This window comes from Calypte anna, chromosome 1 (assembly GCF_003957555.1).
Source record: "Calypte anna isolate BGI_N300 chromosome 1, bCalAnn1_v1.p, whole genome shotgun sequence".
Lineage (NCBI taxonomy): Eukaryota > Metazoa > Chordata > Aves > Apodiformes > Trochilidae > Calypte > Calypte anna.
Genome location: NC_044244.1, coordinates 190796874 through 190813965, shown reverse-complemented (window position 1 = coordinate 190813965; position 17092 = coordinate 190796874). Strand labels below are relative to the sequence as shown.

The 17092-nt window shown below is 38.1% G+C and overlaps 1 protein-coding gene across 1 annotated transcript in view; it reads left to right on the top strand.

The window, feature by feature from the left end:
• Window positions 1-17092, top strand: part of DLG2 (discs large MAGUK scaffold protein 2) — a 967325-nt gene that overhangs the window by 927429 nt on the left and 22804 nt on the right. The window contains 1 exon segment of the mRNA XM_030469255.1: window positions 15822-15921. Coding sequence (XP_030325115.1) covers window positions 15822-15921 — 100 coding nt within the window.

The following is a 17092-nucleotide window of genomic DNA, read 5'->3' as shown; positions in this document are numbered from 1 at the left end:
TTTAAACATCTGTTACTGGACAGCTTAAAAAATAAGTTTAAACCAACAGGGCTACTTTTCTTTCATTATCTGTTTATTTTGGCCAAAAGAAACTTATTTGATCAAGTTCAGAGACATTATCAGAATCCTCAGTTCCACGGACATTTTCAAAGATATTGAGCCAGATTCTAACACCTGTGTAATAGGGAAAAAGATACACATATTGGTATAAATAGCTTTGTTTCACCAATCAAAGATTGTGCTTCTGTTGTGTTGACCAAGTTCAATTTCTGGCTTCAGTCAGATAATTGTAGTAATGATCTTCAGCAAGTTTTCTAATTATTACTGGAATATCAAAGGAACCAGTCTACCCCTCTAGTTCTTCATGGCTCATTGATGCTACTGCAGCAAAGGGTTCCAGGATACTGACTGCCTTGGCTTCAAACATAAAAAGATAAATGGACATAACATAAAACAGTCATGATTTCCTAAGCATTTGCTGTCTCAGTCCATGGGGCCCACTGGTCTGTGGATAAGCAATGGGAAATAGAACAGCCCAAAGTTTTCAGTCTGATATTTGTATTGGAGGAAGCTACAGGAGATATGTGGGCACAAGCATAACTAACAAGCAAGCTTTATGCTGTGTTGAACTCCAGATCTCATCCCAAGTATTTCTGATGCTTGCTTTTGCACTAAAAGGAGCAGAACATGTTAGTAGCTGTGGGCAGGGTTCTATATCTGCCAAAGCCCTGTGCTGAACTCTTGGTAATTTCCCCTGCCATAAGCTTCAGGCTGAACAAGAATAGCCTTTACATTTCTAATCCTCAAACCCACTGTGGCTGAAGGATTTTCAGCTTTTTACTGAATCAAAAAGGATGTCAAACAATGATATAAGTACTACAGAGAGAAAAGGGATCCAGGAATCTGCTTTTTTCTCCACTGTTGTAATTACAACCAATCTTTCAGGAGACAAAACTAGCATCTCTTCTACTTTTCTCCCTGTCAGATGATATGCTCTTTCTTGACTCTCTCTTGAAAATGTTTTTATAGTGGAAACTAGACATATTGCAAAGAGTGCTTTCTCCTTTATCAGTGTTGCTCCTTTTTTCTAGTATTCATGGATGTTGCTTGTTCTCTGAGAAATGTTGCAATATCTTGAAGCATGATGTTTACATAATACTTAATGTATTTCTGGCTTTTTTTGTCATACAGAGAACTCAGGGTTTTATACCATATGTATTATTTGGCCATTGACTCCAGAATATTATCTTATATTCCCGGGGTGACCTTATAGCACCTTCTCTAGCACCTTCCAGTACCTGAAGGGGCAACAGGAAAGCTGGATAGGGACTTTTTATATGGGCATGGAGTGATAGGATGAAGGAGAACAGTCTGAAACTGTAGATTTAGATTAGATGTTTTTGGAAAAAAAATTTACCATGAAGGTTGGGAGACACTGGCACAAGTTTCCCAGGAAAGTTATGGCTGCTCCATCCCTGGAAGTGTTCAAGGCCAGGTTGGATGGGACTTTGAGCAACCTGGTCTATTGGGAGGTGGCCCTGCACATGATGGGGGGTGTGGGGTGTGATCTTTAGTGTGTGGCGGTGCAAGGGGATGTTCAGTGATTAGTGAATTAGTGAGGCTGCTCAGTGGGGTGTCAAATGGGGACAAGGTGCCTGTCAATAAAGGGGACTGCCCCATCCTTACAAAGTCTCCCAGCAGCTCCCCTGCACACCCACAGTGCAGGTCCTGGGCTGTGACCCACGCCAAATTGCTCCACCATCAGCCATTACTCTTCTTTTTTCTTCTGCTCATTCATCATCCACAATGCTTTTGATATTCCAGTCAGATCACCTACATTGCACTTAGCCTGCCCCTTCAGATGCCTGTGAATGTATTTATTAGGACAGTCAGAAGCTTGATAGCATTTAATAACACTTGTTATGAGCAGATTTTGTTTACAGATCCCACAGCCCTGCCTGCAATGTAAGGTCACCCCCTGCTTTATTGTCATTTTAGCAATACTGTACTGAGGCTTGAAAGGAAAATTCCAGACTTGACTGAGATAGCAAACTCAATATTGTGGTGCAAAAAAAAAACCCCTCACGTACTCAATGCACCTCTCCTCTGAATGTCAAAATCCAGTGGCTGTCAGAACTTGATATGTTTTGGCAACTTATTAAGATTGTGGGGAAAAAAAAAAGAAATTCACCTATTTCCAAAGAACTTATGCTTTAGAAAACCATGTTACTTTTAGCCATAGTCGTCAAACCAGAGAAACACTGGTCTGTAAGGAAACTCAGGTGGTTGCCATGTCCAATTCCCTCACTGAGGCTGTCTACTATATCTTCCTCCTGTCTCCCAGATTTGTCTGATCTCTGCAAAGACCTGACACAGAAAAAATGTCATACTCTTCCTTAACAGCCCACTCCAGTGCTTCACTCCCTTCATCATTAGAAATGGCTAAACTGCTGCTGTTTAAACCTGTTGTTGTTTCTTCTTCTATCAATGTATGCAGAGACTGGATTATTTGTCTTCATCAGAAGACATCATTTGTCTTCAAAAAGAATGTGCAGCCACACCTGCCCCAGTCTCAGGTACATCTGTGCCAGCAGTTGATCAAGGCAGATCTAGGTGCATCAGTGCAGAGAAGGGGGTGATGATCCCTGCTTCTAACAAATTAAAAATTATAAAGACCTATATAAGACCACCTATTCAGGCTAGACATTAGGAAGAAATTCTTCTAGTGTGAGGGTCAAACAGGTTTCCCAAAGACATTGTGTATGCTCTATCCCTGGAAGTGTTCAAGGCCAGGTTGAATAGGGCTTTGAGCAGCCTGGTCTAGTGAGATGTGCCCTGCCCAGGCAGGGAGGTTGGAACTGGATGATCTCTAAGGTCCCTTCCAACCCAAACCATTCTATGTTTCTGTCTACCTTCTCTCTCTCTCTGTTGATGATTGTTTCTAACACATATCTGTGTTTACTAGATCTAAGTTTTCTAAATACACAGTTCTATCACTTCTAGGTAGAAATTATTCTGTAGTCCATAAGCATAAAGTTTTCCACATATCTAGTGTATTTTTACCAACTTTTCTTTGCACTCCTCTTCTAAAATGTTTCACATAATGACTGGATTTCCTAACAAGATTGGAACAATAACAGAAGCCTCAATCCAAGGAGATGTTTGAACACTTGCATTGACTTTATAGAGCTACCTACTGATTTGGAGAGCCTGGTGACACATGCTCACTAGTGGGTTACATTGCACTGACAGCAACCCCTCTGACGTGGACCAAAATTACACTCGTTGGCCCATAATTTTCCTTATAAAAAAATCCACGCAATTGCTTAATCATTTTTATTTTATTAATTCCTTCCAGGCAGTAGCAAAATGATAGGGAAATGAGAAATACTGGACAGGGAAGAGCATTTATGCCCACATTAGAGTGTATTAATCCATGTGTGTGTGTATGAAAAGAGAAAAGGAAGAGCCTCTCTCTTTTTTTCTCCCCTCTACAATTGGTGATCAGAAAATAGTAACAGATGCTGAGGGATAATGGAAGTATCAAACACCAGAACATGTGGGATTGCAGGTGCAGTGATTTACTGAGAAGAGAGAGGTTGAATATAAAATAAGTAGCATACACCTACCCACAAGGATTATGTGGAGGAGGGTTGCTGAAGGTGGTGTAGGCACTGCCACACAGTTAAATATTCTTTAATCTGGGTCTCAGCCAGATTTATCCCTCCTCACTGATCTAGCATGAATTTTATCTGTTCTCCCAGTCTTTCTAATTTCTTATTGCCATTTAACAGGAGCAGCTATTTAACAGGGTATTCTTGAAAGAAACCTGAGCGCTCTTACTGGAAAAAGTGCTCAACTCAGCTCTAAATTGGCCTCCAACTGGTATTCCAACCACTGCTTAGAAAAATGATAACTTCTGTAGCTGTAATCTTCAGGAACTGGAGGTACATATGCCTGGGAGCAATGGGCCTAGGAGCAATCTGCCAGTCTGTACTTGCCTGCATAATCCATCCCTATTATTTTTTCTAGCCTGCTGCTACTGCAATTTTTAAGGAGCAACCAGTGAATAATTCAGGTGCAATATCGTTTCTATTTCTATAGTTATTGAATTTTTAAAGATGTTGATTTAAAGAGGGCAGAGGTAGCTGTGGGAGGACAATAACCCGGATGCAGTGCTAGTCTGGGGAAGAGCAGAAGAGTCCCCTGGGACCCACTCAACAAGGGGTGCAAGTCCAGAGGCAGTCCCAGGCCATGAACAGCAAGTCTGGTGGAAGCAACAAAGGTTGGTGCAATGCTCTGTGGTTCACAGATTGTCTGTAGTGATGAGACAGGTCCAAAAAAGCCTGGAGGTCAGGTCAGTGAGGAGAAATGGAACAGGCAAAGCATGAGGCAGGGCACAGGCAAACCAACAGCAAAGCCCTGGCAAGTACTATGGCTGGGGGAGGCTGTTGAACCTCCTTGTCCTGCAGACACATCCCATCGATGTGCCCCCAGATGAGATACTGAAAAATCAGGACTGAGTTGCTGTTTGCTGTGTTCTTGACTAGCAAAGCACTTTAGTTTGGTCCAAAATGTTTTAGCTTACCTTTCTTAGAAACAGTAATGCTGTTCAAACAGCTTCTTGTAAACAAAAATGCTCTTCAAAAAGCATTTGCCACCAGTACACTGCAGAAGATAATGTTAGGCTTATACTAATGTCTTATACTGCTTAATATAAGGCTTACAGTACCTATTCTAATTTTGATCATTAGAAATAAAATGTCAGTCTTTATTGTGTAGTTAAATTTTAGTTTAAAAATCTTCCACTTGCAGTATCAATTGAATTTTCTTTTTCACATCATGTATTTAACAAAGATGTTTTTACAGTGTTTTTACAAAGAGCTTTCCCATTAAGTACAGTAGACGTTGATCTCAGCCCTATTATGTTTCTTGATGAGGATTTTACATCGTTTTAGTCATATTAAAAATAGCAGACATGACCTAGAATAAAAAGTTAGAATATTAATTCAGTCTCCCAATTTAGACATTTGAAATGAAAATTTGGATTAGGCAGGCACTATATATATAAAAAAAAAAAAGAATATTGTCACTCTGATCTGACTCTTAACATTTAGCATTCCTAGTAACATTTAGCATCCAGAATGGGTCACAATCTGGTCCTGGCTGTTTAACCAAAATGACTCTTCAAGTAACCTCCAACAAGCTCATTGCAGTTTCCTCAAAACAAAAAAATATTTTATTGCCTCAGCTCCAGACAACCAGTGGACACCCACTGTTATTAATGTAATTAATAATAATTCCTAGCTAAAAGATGTTTCCATTTGGCATTTATTTATAATCTTCTGGAAAATTTAGGAGTACCCTCAGAGTTGAGTTGTGATTTTCTAGTTTGGCCTTTACCTATCACAAAGATATTTTACCTGCACAACTGGAAGCCTGAAATATGACTTCTGCAGAAATCTTATTTACACGTGGTGGTGGAACAATTCTGTAAATACTGTAAAGCATTAGCTGACTCTTAAAATATAAATTAATATCAATAAATTAATAAATTAATATAAATCAGTGTTTCACCACCTCAGAAATTGTAAAGTGAAAAGCTCTTCCTTTCTTCATGGTCAAGTGCACCAACCTGCCACCCCTGTCTGGAAGAGATGTGATGAATGATGCACTGACTGTAGAGAAAACCTGGGGTCACTGCCTCTCCCCAGGCAGCCACAGGGTAAACATTTAAAGCTGGATGCATGAGTCCCATTTCTGTGAACCTCAGCTGGGGGTACCTCTTAAAAACCTAGCAGCCATTTCACAGCATGGTGAGATCAGGTTCAGTGCTTCACAAGGTTAAGGAATGACAAGGATTTGCAGTCCTCATCTGCTTTACCTTGATCAGACGTGGTAATCTATAGTTTAAGAACCACAGGGCCTTATTTAAATTGTGCTGTTTAAGAACATAGCATAGATATCTCAGCCATTTTTTTTTTTTTTTTTTTTTTGGACTAATCCTTGTACTAGTAGCTGCAGTGAATAGATTAGGCACTTTTAACAGGTATTTTGAATATAATCTTCCATTACCCCTTCGCCAAGTCCAAAATATAAATTCCAGGTAAGGTTCAGGTAAGCAAAGCTCTCTAGGAAAGCATAAGGGTAAAGCCTCTTGCTCAGTCCAGAGTGTGGCTCCTGAGGTGTCAATACAAATCACTCTGTTGCTGTGGTGATAGTGCAGGCTCCTGGACTTGTTTGCTTGTATACCTGCAGGTGGAAAAATTACAGACAAGAAAATCCCCTTCCACTCAGAACTGAGATTTTTATAGAAAAAACGTTCTGCATGTCATTTATTTGAAGGAGCCGTGAATCAGTATTTTACTGTACACTCCCCCATCTCAGAATAATTGAAAATTTGCTTTACTGTAAGAGAATAAGAACAATTTTTAATGTATGTAACTTAAAATAAGTTTTAGAAACTGTGTCATAAAATATCCAGTTTTACATCTCCATTACTAATCTTTTACAAAACCCTTGTTTCTGCAATCTTGAACTTAATTGTTACTCTTTAGCAATCATTTAATAATGGTGATAAAATGGAAATAAATGGTGAGGATAAAAGAAGTAATGTGAAGTCATGCACAAATTCCTCACCGAGTCATTCTTATAGATAGGTCTTTATGAGAAGGGTAAAAAAAAATCAATTTACTGATCAGAAATCTTTTCTGCACAAGGACTTTTTATTGGCAATGGGGTATTGGTAGGTCTGAAGATATTCTCCTGAGCTTTGTTGTGAAACTGCCCAGCACAGGAGGGAGAAATAAACTGCTCATCTCCATCTAGCTGTGTTGCCACATGCTCTCTTACTTCTCATTTTCTCTTTGGAGAAATTTTAAGTTCTTGGAAAAGCTACAAGACCTCAGAAATGGGACTAGCATTGGGTGTCATGGAATAATCAGATCTCAGCATCATTCCTGCCAGTGCAGCCAGCATCACAGAGGTGATGTCTTCTCCCCATGACAGAGGAAAAGCTGGGTCTCATTTGCCCAGCTGCTCTTGCTCTTTCATGCATTTTCACATCCTCCACAGGCTTGTCTTCACATTTCAAGACAGCTGGAGCTAGTGCCCAGCAATAGACCTTGGCTGTACACCTGTTTTTCTGTTTTGACCTGAGCACATATTATTGGGCTGCACTGACCATTTCCTTGAGCTGAACACGTTTCTCTCAGCATTACTGCAAGGTACATCAGAAATACTGCAACCATCAGCATCTAGTTCAGTCATCAAGTGCTGAAGTCATCAAATGAAATTCAGTTGATAAAACAGAACATAGCCAAGAAAATTTAACTGGACATTGTTTCGTTGCTCCAGGTTACCTTGAGACACATCACAAAGGCATGCAACAATTTAATAATAATGCCTGTTGAGTCCAGGTCTCCATAGAATGCAAAAGAAAACAGATATCAATTTTAATTTATTCCACAGAAGCACTGTTGACTCTAGCAGGATACTGGCATGCCTTAAGGCATCTGTTTTTTTAATGTGGTAGAACAGTTCTAGAAATTGTGAAACATACTGTCAAGTCAAATTTGAGACTTTTACTCAGGTGAAGCAAAGAAATATGTTTTTGCATTTTCTTATAAATCCACTAGAATTTTTTTCTTTCATATTAAAAAATACTAAATTAAATTTTTTTTTGTTTCTTTTCCTGTTAAAAAAATAATAAAAATTTTCATTATATTGAGAAATACAAATTCTGTTTATCTGTAATTTATAGTCATAATCAAATAGAGGAGCAAATGTGACAAATAAAGGATCTGGGGGTTCAATTTGATCCCAGTGATTAAAAATAATTTTGCCTATTGGCAGCTTGTCAGTCAAAATTTGGTGGAGTAATTTTTTCAGTTAACAACTAATTTAAATGCATGTATCTTTCAAATTTTCCAGTTTCTTCAGTCTGATAATTGTGTGGAGTTTATTTATTAATATTGCTTCCCAGGTGGACATAATATTAGTGACTATGGTAGCATTGTTTTCTATTCCACAATAACCGTGTCATCCCTGCTTAGGTAGGGAAACAGTTTAAGAGTCACCAGCATACAGATACATAGTGTAATTCATCACAGATTAAACATAAAACATTGAGAATTTGCTAGCACAGGTAGAACACCAAAGTTTACAGTTGAGAGTTAATTACTTTTCTTCCAAGCTGTTCCAGCTTCTGTTCCAGAATTTTGTTCTAAATTTAAATTCATGCAAGTGCTGTTTTTATAACTTGTTGTCTAATAACCTGGATTAAATTGTAGGAAATTTGCATGTATGTATTGATGTCATAGTTACTTGACTCTTCTTTGAAAAGAAATATAGTTAGTATAGGCAATAGGTGTTGTCAAAGAATTAGAAACTAAACAGTTTTCTTCTAGTAAGATTTCACACAAAGCTCCACGAGGGTGGAGTTACAGGGTAACACTCATCAAGATGATATGGTCTCTATAATTCACATCCTTATTTCTGGCTCACTCAAATTTAGGCAGTTCATATTTGATTGGTTTTGTGACTCACAGGGAAGTTGCAGGGACACAGGACCTGCCAACCTTAATCAAAGGCAAAGTCCATCTAATTTGATGTCCTCATCTGTGAGACTGGTAGTGTGAGGGACATTACTGGAAGATGTAGGAACTTAACCTCCTACACAAACCTCTGAAGAGTCTGTTAAAGACAGACTTTTTGTTTGTTTGTTTGCCCATGCCTTTATGTTTTAGCATTTTAGCTGTAATGCATAAATAAAAAAATGTTTTAAATGAAAACCCTGAGCCTGGTATGAGCCTCACTGTCTGCTGAGCCAGATCTTTGCCTGCTGCACCTGTGAGTGCAAACTCTCTTTCTTTTACTCAAAAGAGCAGCTCAGAAGAAAAGTGCATTCCTGTTATCTTCCACTTAATAGTTTGAAGGTATGTAGGTATTGCAAATCTTTCTCTACAACTACTTCACAAGCTAAGAGTACTAATGTTATTGTTGATTTCTGAGGCTCTTTCATCATCATTGTTGCACACAGGATGCTGAGATAGGTTCACGTGCACAAAAATGCACTAGCAGGATTGATAGCTGATGGCATACATCAGCTCTAGCAGGGACAGTTAGTTTTTGGAAAAAAAATTTAAAGAGTAGATCATGATTTAAGACAACTTTGCCAGTCATTGAATACACTTTCCTGATCCAGAGACAGCCTTGAGAAAGGAGAGGGAGACTTTCCCACTGCCCAAATTACTGTAGTGAGCCCAGTTAGGTGAAAGCCCATGCTGGAGCCCAGCACAACTCTGCAGTGTTGGACCTGGCAGCACCTCACCACAGAAACACAGATGTTAGAGAAGGGAAATGTTTTCTGTACAGCTCTTTTCCCTTCACCACCCTCTTCTCTCCCAGCACTGTGGTGTTGTTCCCCATAGTACTTAAGATTAGCAGATCTCTTTTAAATGTGAAAAATGACCAAGGCTTTTCCACTTCTCTTGGGGCACATTATTCTACATCCAAATTGATTTCACTGTCAAGGAGCTTTCCTCTTTCTTATTTTCACACAATTAATTTCATTGTTGCTGCTTGAACAAATCCTTCCCACCCTTTTTATTTACAACCTTCAGATACTTCTAAATTACCTTAGCTGCCACGTACACAAGGTTTTTATGTTGGCGTTTCAACCCTGCCAACAAAGATGTAATGTAATTTAGCAGAGATGAGTACTTGCTTTTTACCTTGTACCAAGCTAAGTACATGTTTGCAGAATTGGAAATACTGCTTTTACATCCTTTTCTTAAAAAGTCTGTTAGTCTTTCTGTTCCTCAGGCAGTTTGTGTTGGATTTAACTGTTATTTTCTTGGGAATTAAAATTTAATTGCTGACAGACAAGTGGCAGTAAATAAGTGTTTAAAAAAATCAATATAATTTCATATTTATGAATACTGAACAACACTGCCCTTGTTGGTAGTACCTGGACAAAATGGAGTTTTTAAAAAGGTTTGCACTTTTGGGATTTCCAAGATCCAAATCTCACTGCAATTTAATGGGAAATCTAAGAATAATCTTCATCTGATCTTCTTCTCACACAAACTTTGCTCTCACTTATCAAAGCAGATCATGGTGCAAAAATTCAATACGGCACAAGTGTAGCCCAGCCTTCTTTTTTTTCCCTCCAAAATTCCTGCAGTATTTAACTGAATTTAAGGTTGAACTTAACCCATCTGGACATCCTTCCTCTTGCATCTCCTAAAAAGACAGAAGATTGTCAAGGGTTACTTGCCAGCCTATAACTGTGCAAACTGCAAGTGCAAGGTATATGTCTTTAAAAAAATCTGCATGGTCACTATACACCAGGCTAAATTTTGCCTTTAAAAGCTTCTTAGTTTCTTCCTTAGTTTCCTCTGCATGTCTGCACAGATGTCATCAGGAGCTTTCTGTGTGTGTGAATCCAGTCCACGGCCAGGTTTGTGATTCCACCAGAAAAGCAAGAATGGCTCAGTAACACTGGCTTTCTTCAAGACTTGGTCACATTACTTAACCTCAGCATATTCCAGTATCTTAATAAAAGAAACTATCATGGCCTCAGTTATGAGGAATCTACCAGGTCATGGTGTTTTCCTAGTTTCCACAAAGTGCCTGTAAAGAGGACAGTGCTGTGGTCCCAGTACTGCAGGTGGAATGATGAGGCAGAAGATTCTGAAGTGTGGTTTGATCCCCAGAGCCTGCTGCCATGCTAACTGCAAAATCACTTTTCACATAAAGCAAGTACACTAAGACAGGACTGACTTCAAAATTGTGTTCTGTAGACTTCACCATGCATTTCAAATTGCTAAGTGAAAAAGCCCACTATAAAAGCAGAGAGGTGATATATATGTTTGAAAGGAGAAATGACACTGAGCATCTGCTATAGTTCAAAACTTTTCTTCCTGTTGTCAGTGTGAGTGTTCAGTGTGATGGGAGAGGTTTAACATGTAGAGATGTGACAGCATTTGAATGCTCAAACCTTTATTAAAGTCAGTGCTCCAAGTGAAAGTATATTCCTAATACAAGAAGAGTTAGTTAAATACAGATAAAAGGATTGCAGTGATGTAATAGTAATGACATTAAATAACAAAAAATAAATAAATAAATAAATAAAAAAACCAAACAAACCTATGGTAATTGAGAAGCAGCAAAATTAATTAATTAATTCATATACACTGCTAAACTAGTCTTAGAACAAGACTGATACAGATAATCTTGTAACATGAAAACTAAACAAAAGCTTCGCTCAAAACTGCCTAAAATATATGCTAAATGAAATTCACCTACACCCCCTCTAAAAGAATTTCACAGCCAGTGCTCTGGAATGAGTTTTTCTTAGGTGATCCCAGAGCACTTGTTCCCAGCTCACAACTGGGGATTAGAAGTAGTTGAATGAAACAGCAAAATAAAATATTTCCAATATATTTGGGAGTTTAGTGGCTTTTGGAAGATACAGCTGCTTTTAGAGGATCAAAAGAAATCTTTCCCTGGCATAACTTAACTCTTCTGCAAAGCTTAAAGAGGACAGCCTCTACCAGGAGCCCATTTGCACTAAACGCTATGGTCTGGATCAGTAACATTGGGGAAAAATAATGAGAATAAGATAAAAGTGAGCTGTAGTGTAATGAGGCAACCAGGTGCCACTAATTGCCAGGGAGTGAGCATGAGCTTGTGTCAAGCCCACCTGTGCCCAATTAGGGTGGGCCCCCACTGCACATGAGCAGGACCAGGGGGCCAATAAAAGGTGAGTCCTGAGACACAGGTGGGGCTCACTCCTGAGCTAGCCAGCAGAGAGATCAGTTGCTCTCAGAGCAACAGCATGGATCTTGGCTAGTCAACCCTGTGGGCTATAGGCTCGGGGCACTGTTTGTGAGTCTCTGCTGGAACACCTGGTTGGACCTTGAAGTGCTGTACCCTAAAAGAGGTTTGTCTTGCTACAGTGAGCAATGAGATAATTGCCTATTGCAGTATGGTACAACTCTCAGATTACTGCTGCACTACTCTTTGTGATATTTACCTCTGTAAAGCAAATTTTGAAAGTGCATTGTTTATTCAATGTTACGTGAAAAATTCCTTTAGAAAACCACTATAATTATATATATATTAGCTGATAATGAATGTTTACGAGGCTGCTGCACCTAAAGGAAAATGTGTAGAATACAAAAATGATACCAAATAAAAAAAAAAAAAAAGCACCAATGGGAGTTCTTATGAAGGAGAAACACACAATGTCTTAATGTCTGTCACAACCGAGCAAGGTTAGTGTGTCTAAGCCAGGCTTTAGAATCAGGGAGATCTGGAGATGTTTGGTCAAGTAAGTGTGAACATCACAATTTGTTGTTTCTGGCTTCTTCAAAACACAGGCTGTGCTTAAATGCTCTCAAACAAGAACAAGCGAGCACACTGGTGGAAGTTCTTCTCTCCTTTTAATCTGCGAATAAAGTCTTTTTCATCACAGTTCAAATGTTATGAAAAATGACCTTACTGTTCAGTTGTCAAACAGTACTTAAAAATTTCATTTGCTTTTTAGTCTTAGCACTTGTCTATATAAAGTCCCTGCTATTGCTACTTCCTAGGTCACTGGTAGTCTGAGAGAAGTGATTGCAGTGAGGTATAAAAGTAATCTACTGTACTGGGCTTTCACTGGGGCTGAAATGCCCAAGTTATTTGCCATTTCAGGGTTTTACATTACTCATGTTAAAGAAATTGCAACTTATACAGGAATCCATTTGCAGGCACTTTTTCACTGACTTTCAGAAACTCTGCCTGCATAAATACCATTGAATCAAGTCTAGGCTTGACAGCACAATTTCAATTCTAGTTGCATGCAGCTTTTGCATTGGGATGAGAGATGTGGGCACATACCTCTCTCATTTGTCCTACAGCTACTTCACAGCTCTCCAGCAGCATAGGAAGCCCCTCCAAAAACTTGCCATAGGTCTCAAAACTTTCCACTTTGTAGAAATTAAATCCCTCATAAATAAATAACTAAATTTTGCAGTTTAACCTTACCGTCATTCCTCACACACATAATCCTTTCTTTAAAAAGAAAAATGTCCAATTTTGGTCTCTACTTGTCCACCAGCAGAACAAAATCTGGAATTAATACAGCATGCCCAATGAAAACATGGCTTTATTCTGTATGATTTTCTCCTCTCTTTGCCAACCCCCTTATCTCTATGCATTAGAGATACATATCTTGGTACCTATAAGAACCATTTCACTGAGTGTCTGCAGGATTTCATATCCTTAAGATGGAGAGCATCAGCCTGATTTTGATCACATTTATATTGGATGCAAAACCGAAATCAAGGCTCCTGCCTTTGGTTTCTTGAGAAGCAACGTGCATGTAGTGTACAAGAAAATAGGTACTTGGTATGCCATGGGTAAATACTGAGGACTAATTCTTTCTATAACTTTGCAAGATCAGACCCATTGTAGTGTTTTATAATATATTTTGGATGTTTTGCTATTTTAAACACAAACTCTGTGACTACACTGTGGTAGTATATATATGATCATTACATAAATATACACATTGGTGAAGATATAAAAATATTAACACACACAAAAACACATTTGCTTATGGATATTAATAAACTGAGTCAGCTTTATTTTAGGAGCAAGACTTTTACTGGTGTAAATGCAGTGTCACAGCTGTACATAATAGTCACCTGCTAAGAATTTCCAGATTTTGATTGTCCAAATCGAATTGGTACAATATCTTCTTAAAGAGGAAACCCAATACTTGAAATTGCAAAAGAAGAAAAAGTTTAAATAGCACTATATTATATCTGTCTCATTTGGAATAACTATTAGATTATTAGTAAGTTTGGAAAAAATGCATGTTTTTCTGGTGAAAATGGAATTTCTGAATTTTTGCTCTAGACTGTTGGGGAAAAAATTGAAAATAGGTACTTATAAGTGTTTTTTATTGCATAATCTCTGTGAAACACAACTTAATAATTTATCAATTTAATAACATACTTTAATTCCAAAGGGAAATGTCATTGATAATGAAGTGTTTGTCATTTTAAAATCTCTTTGGTTGTTGAGGTGCCATTGTGTATACATATTTTTTCCCTTTTAAAGTGTAATACTTATAGTGCTACTATTTCATATTCAGCTGAATAGTGACAACATTTTCACAATGGGAAATGTTAACATGCTACATTCCTCTTTTTGGAACAATAAAAGAAATTATCACAGGAAACACATTTTAATTTAATTATATCCTTTAGGTCATTAAAGTGATGTAATATGCATTTCAGTCCTCTTTTTATCCACAGATTACTTTAATCCTTCATTAGCAGTTTTTTTTTTTCCTCTGGCTTTCTTTCATTTTTGCTTTCTTTTGAAACTGCATGTTGTCTGGATTGTTTGTGCATGACCTCCACATTAATTTCACATTGAATGTTTACATACTCAGAGAGATCATTTATTCTACATGTGCATTTTTTTTTCCTTTTTTTCAGTTACTGAATTTTAAATATGCTTGAAATGTAAAAGTGGCATGAAACTTTTGTGACACAAGTAGACAACTATGTTGATAGAGATTTTCAGTATGTACCTACACATCTTTCTGAAAATACACATTCTAAACCACATTTTATGCTGTGCTTCTGAAGTGGGAGAAAACTGATTATATTCTGAACTTCTAGATCGAGTCCGTTTCAGAATTGAAGTTAAATACTTGTTATACTTCATATGGGCAATGATTAAGACATGAGATGACTGGTCCTTTAAATGAGTGGAGAAGGCATCTGTTCTGTAGGATGTGATCACTTGCAAAGTCCTGTGTTCTGGGCATTGCTTATGTTCAATATAGAAAATGGTGTAGGACATCAATGGAGAACACAGATCAGATAAGCACTGATCTGCAGCTCTGCAGAGCTGCCCTCGGAAAATGCCACCTTCTCCCAATTGACTCTATAGGGACCCTAATTCCTAATTTATTATCTGAAATACCTGTCCCAAGTGGATGTATCCTGCTTTTACATAGTACAGAGCTATAAGCTCTTGGTACTGTCTATGAAGTGTAAGATCTTATCATGTAAAAAATGACAATTTCTTCTATATTAATTCCCTATTTGAAGAGTTAAATCAATATATGTGGCTCAACTTGCAAAGAAATACTGATGATCAGGAGAATGCCACCTCTAAATTACATAAAAATTAAAGAATATCGAGAGGAACCTGATGAGTAAATAGATATGTATAAAGTAAAATGAAGTGTTGGGTTTTTTTAATTATTAAAAAAAAAAAACCAACATTAAAACACACTAAAAGTTGTAGATTATAAAACAGAATAAAGCACTATGAAATCAGCAGCATTAACCAGAGGGGGAAAAAAATTATTTTAATTGGCAACATGCTGAATTCACATACCTACAAGTAAATCAAAGGCTTCTGCTTTCTGCTTTACAGCCTATTCTTTTTCAACCAATTAATTAATTCTGTGCACAGGCTGCTATGATTAAAGACAAGTGGCTTGATCTCAAAGCATGCTGAGTCATCTGAAGCCCTTTATCAGAAGAGGCCAAACACAACAGTTTCCAAATAATGAGCTGGAGGTTGTGATTTGGGACCTCTGTAATCAAATTGATCCAGTCTCCAGGGGCTTTGCCTTCAACCTGCAGCCCTCACCACAACCAACTCTGATTTTTGCAGCCACTTGGTTTGGGCTGATTTGAGTCACTACAGTTCTCTCCACTTTTACAAACTAGTTGTTTTGTCAGCATGAGTGTGACAACAATTAGACGTCCCTGTTTTTGCCCCATGCCTTTTCTCCTTCACAGTCATTCAATGACAAGCGTAAAAAGAACTTCATCTTTTCACGAAAATTCCCATTCTACAAGAGCAAGGAGCAGAGTGAGCAGGAAACAAGTGATCCAGAACGTAAGTAACCTCTTGGAGACAATGTCACATGCAGCAGCACAAAAAATGGGTGACACGCATGACACCAGTATCCCACACATCTAGGCAAATTTCAGTCGTAGGCAGGCAGGAGAGGTATTACTACTGTGACCAATGTGTGACTGCAGTTTGGATCCAGCTGGTCCTTCCTTTCCTGGAAATAACATTTAAAGACTAATTAAACAGTGACCTTAATTTTTCAAAGAGCAAATGTGGTTCCTCAGTGTTGTTAGGGCACTTGCCATAAATCCAGATGTGTCTCTGATTAAATATTCTTATATCAGAACTGTTTCAAAATAATGCAGACAAGATTACTTTCACAACACTGAACTAAATTATTAATTTTTAAGAGGTCTGCTCTAATCTTTTCTTTTTGCCTTTGACACTCTCCACATTGAATGGCATGGGCAGCTTCACTGAAAATATAAAAGATAAATGAAGCATTGGTGCTAACAGCTTAAAGTAAGCCAAGTATTGGAATGTGTACCTCCACGGGCATTTATTGCTGCATAAATTGTATAGAGACCCAACCCAGCATTCTTAAAATTATATGCTGGATCCCAGCCCAAATATTCATTTTTTTTCTTAATAATTCTCTCCTAAATTTATCAGGTGAGGATCATTTCTGAAATTTTATTTACCTGGCTGTCCCTTCATCCTCACATCTCCAAAAGCTATATATTATGGTCACTGCCTCTTTCATTGGCCGCATTCCCCTAGAATATGGGGTTCAATTTGTTCCAGAAAGAAAAAGCAGGGATCCAGATTGCTCAATCAACATGGTCAGTCATGGTAGTATCCATTTCAACTCCACTGACTTCTTCCTTCCTCTTCTGCGGCTGTTCTTCCTTTCTCATTGCTCTCTCTGGGGACTTCCGTGCAGGACATCCCCGGATTAGGTGACGACGGTTATGGAACAAAGACTCTGAGTAAGTTCCCAGGAATGGTCACTGTAAATCTTTTTTTTGTTTTGTTTTGTTTTGGCTTCTGTTCCTTCTCTGAGGACCCTCCACTCCTAGCATGCACAAGACAGAGTTTTATTTGTTACCCAGCTGTGAATGCATTAAAAATGTTTCAATCGTTTTGTTCTGCATGACGATATTAAATAACATACAGTGTATCAAGCAGACACTTTCACTTCTTTTGTAATAAC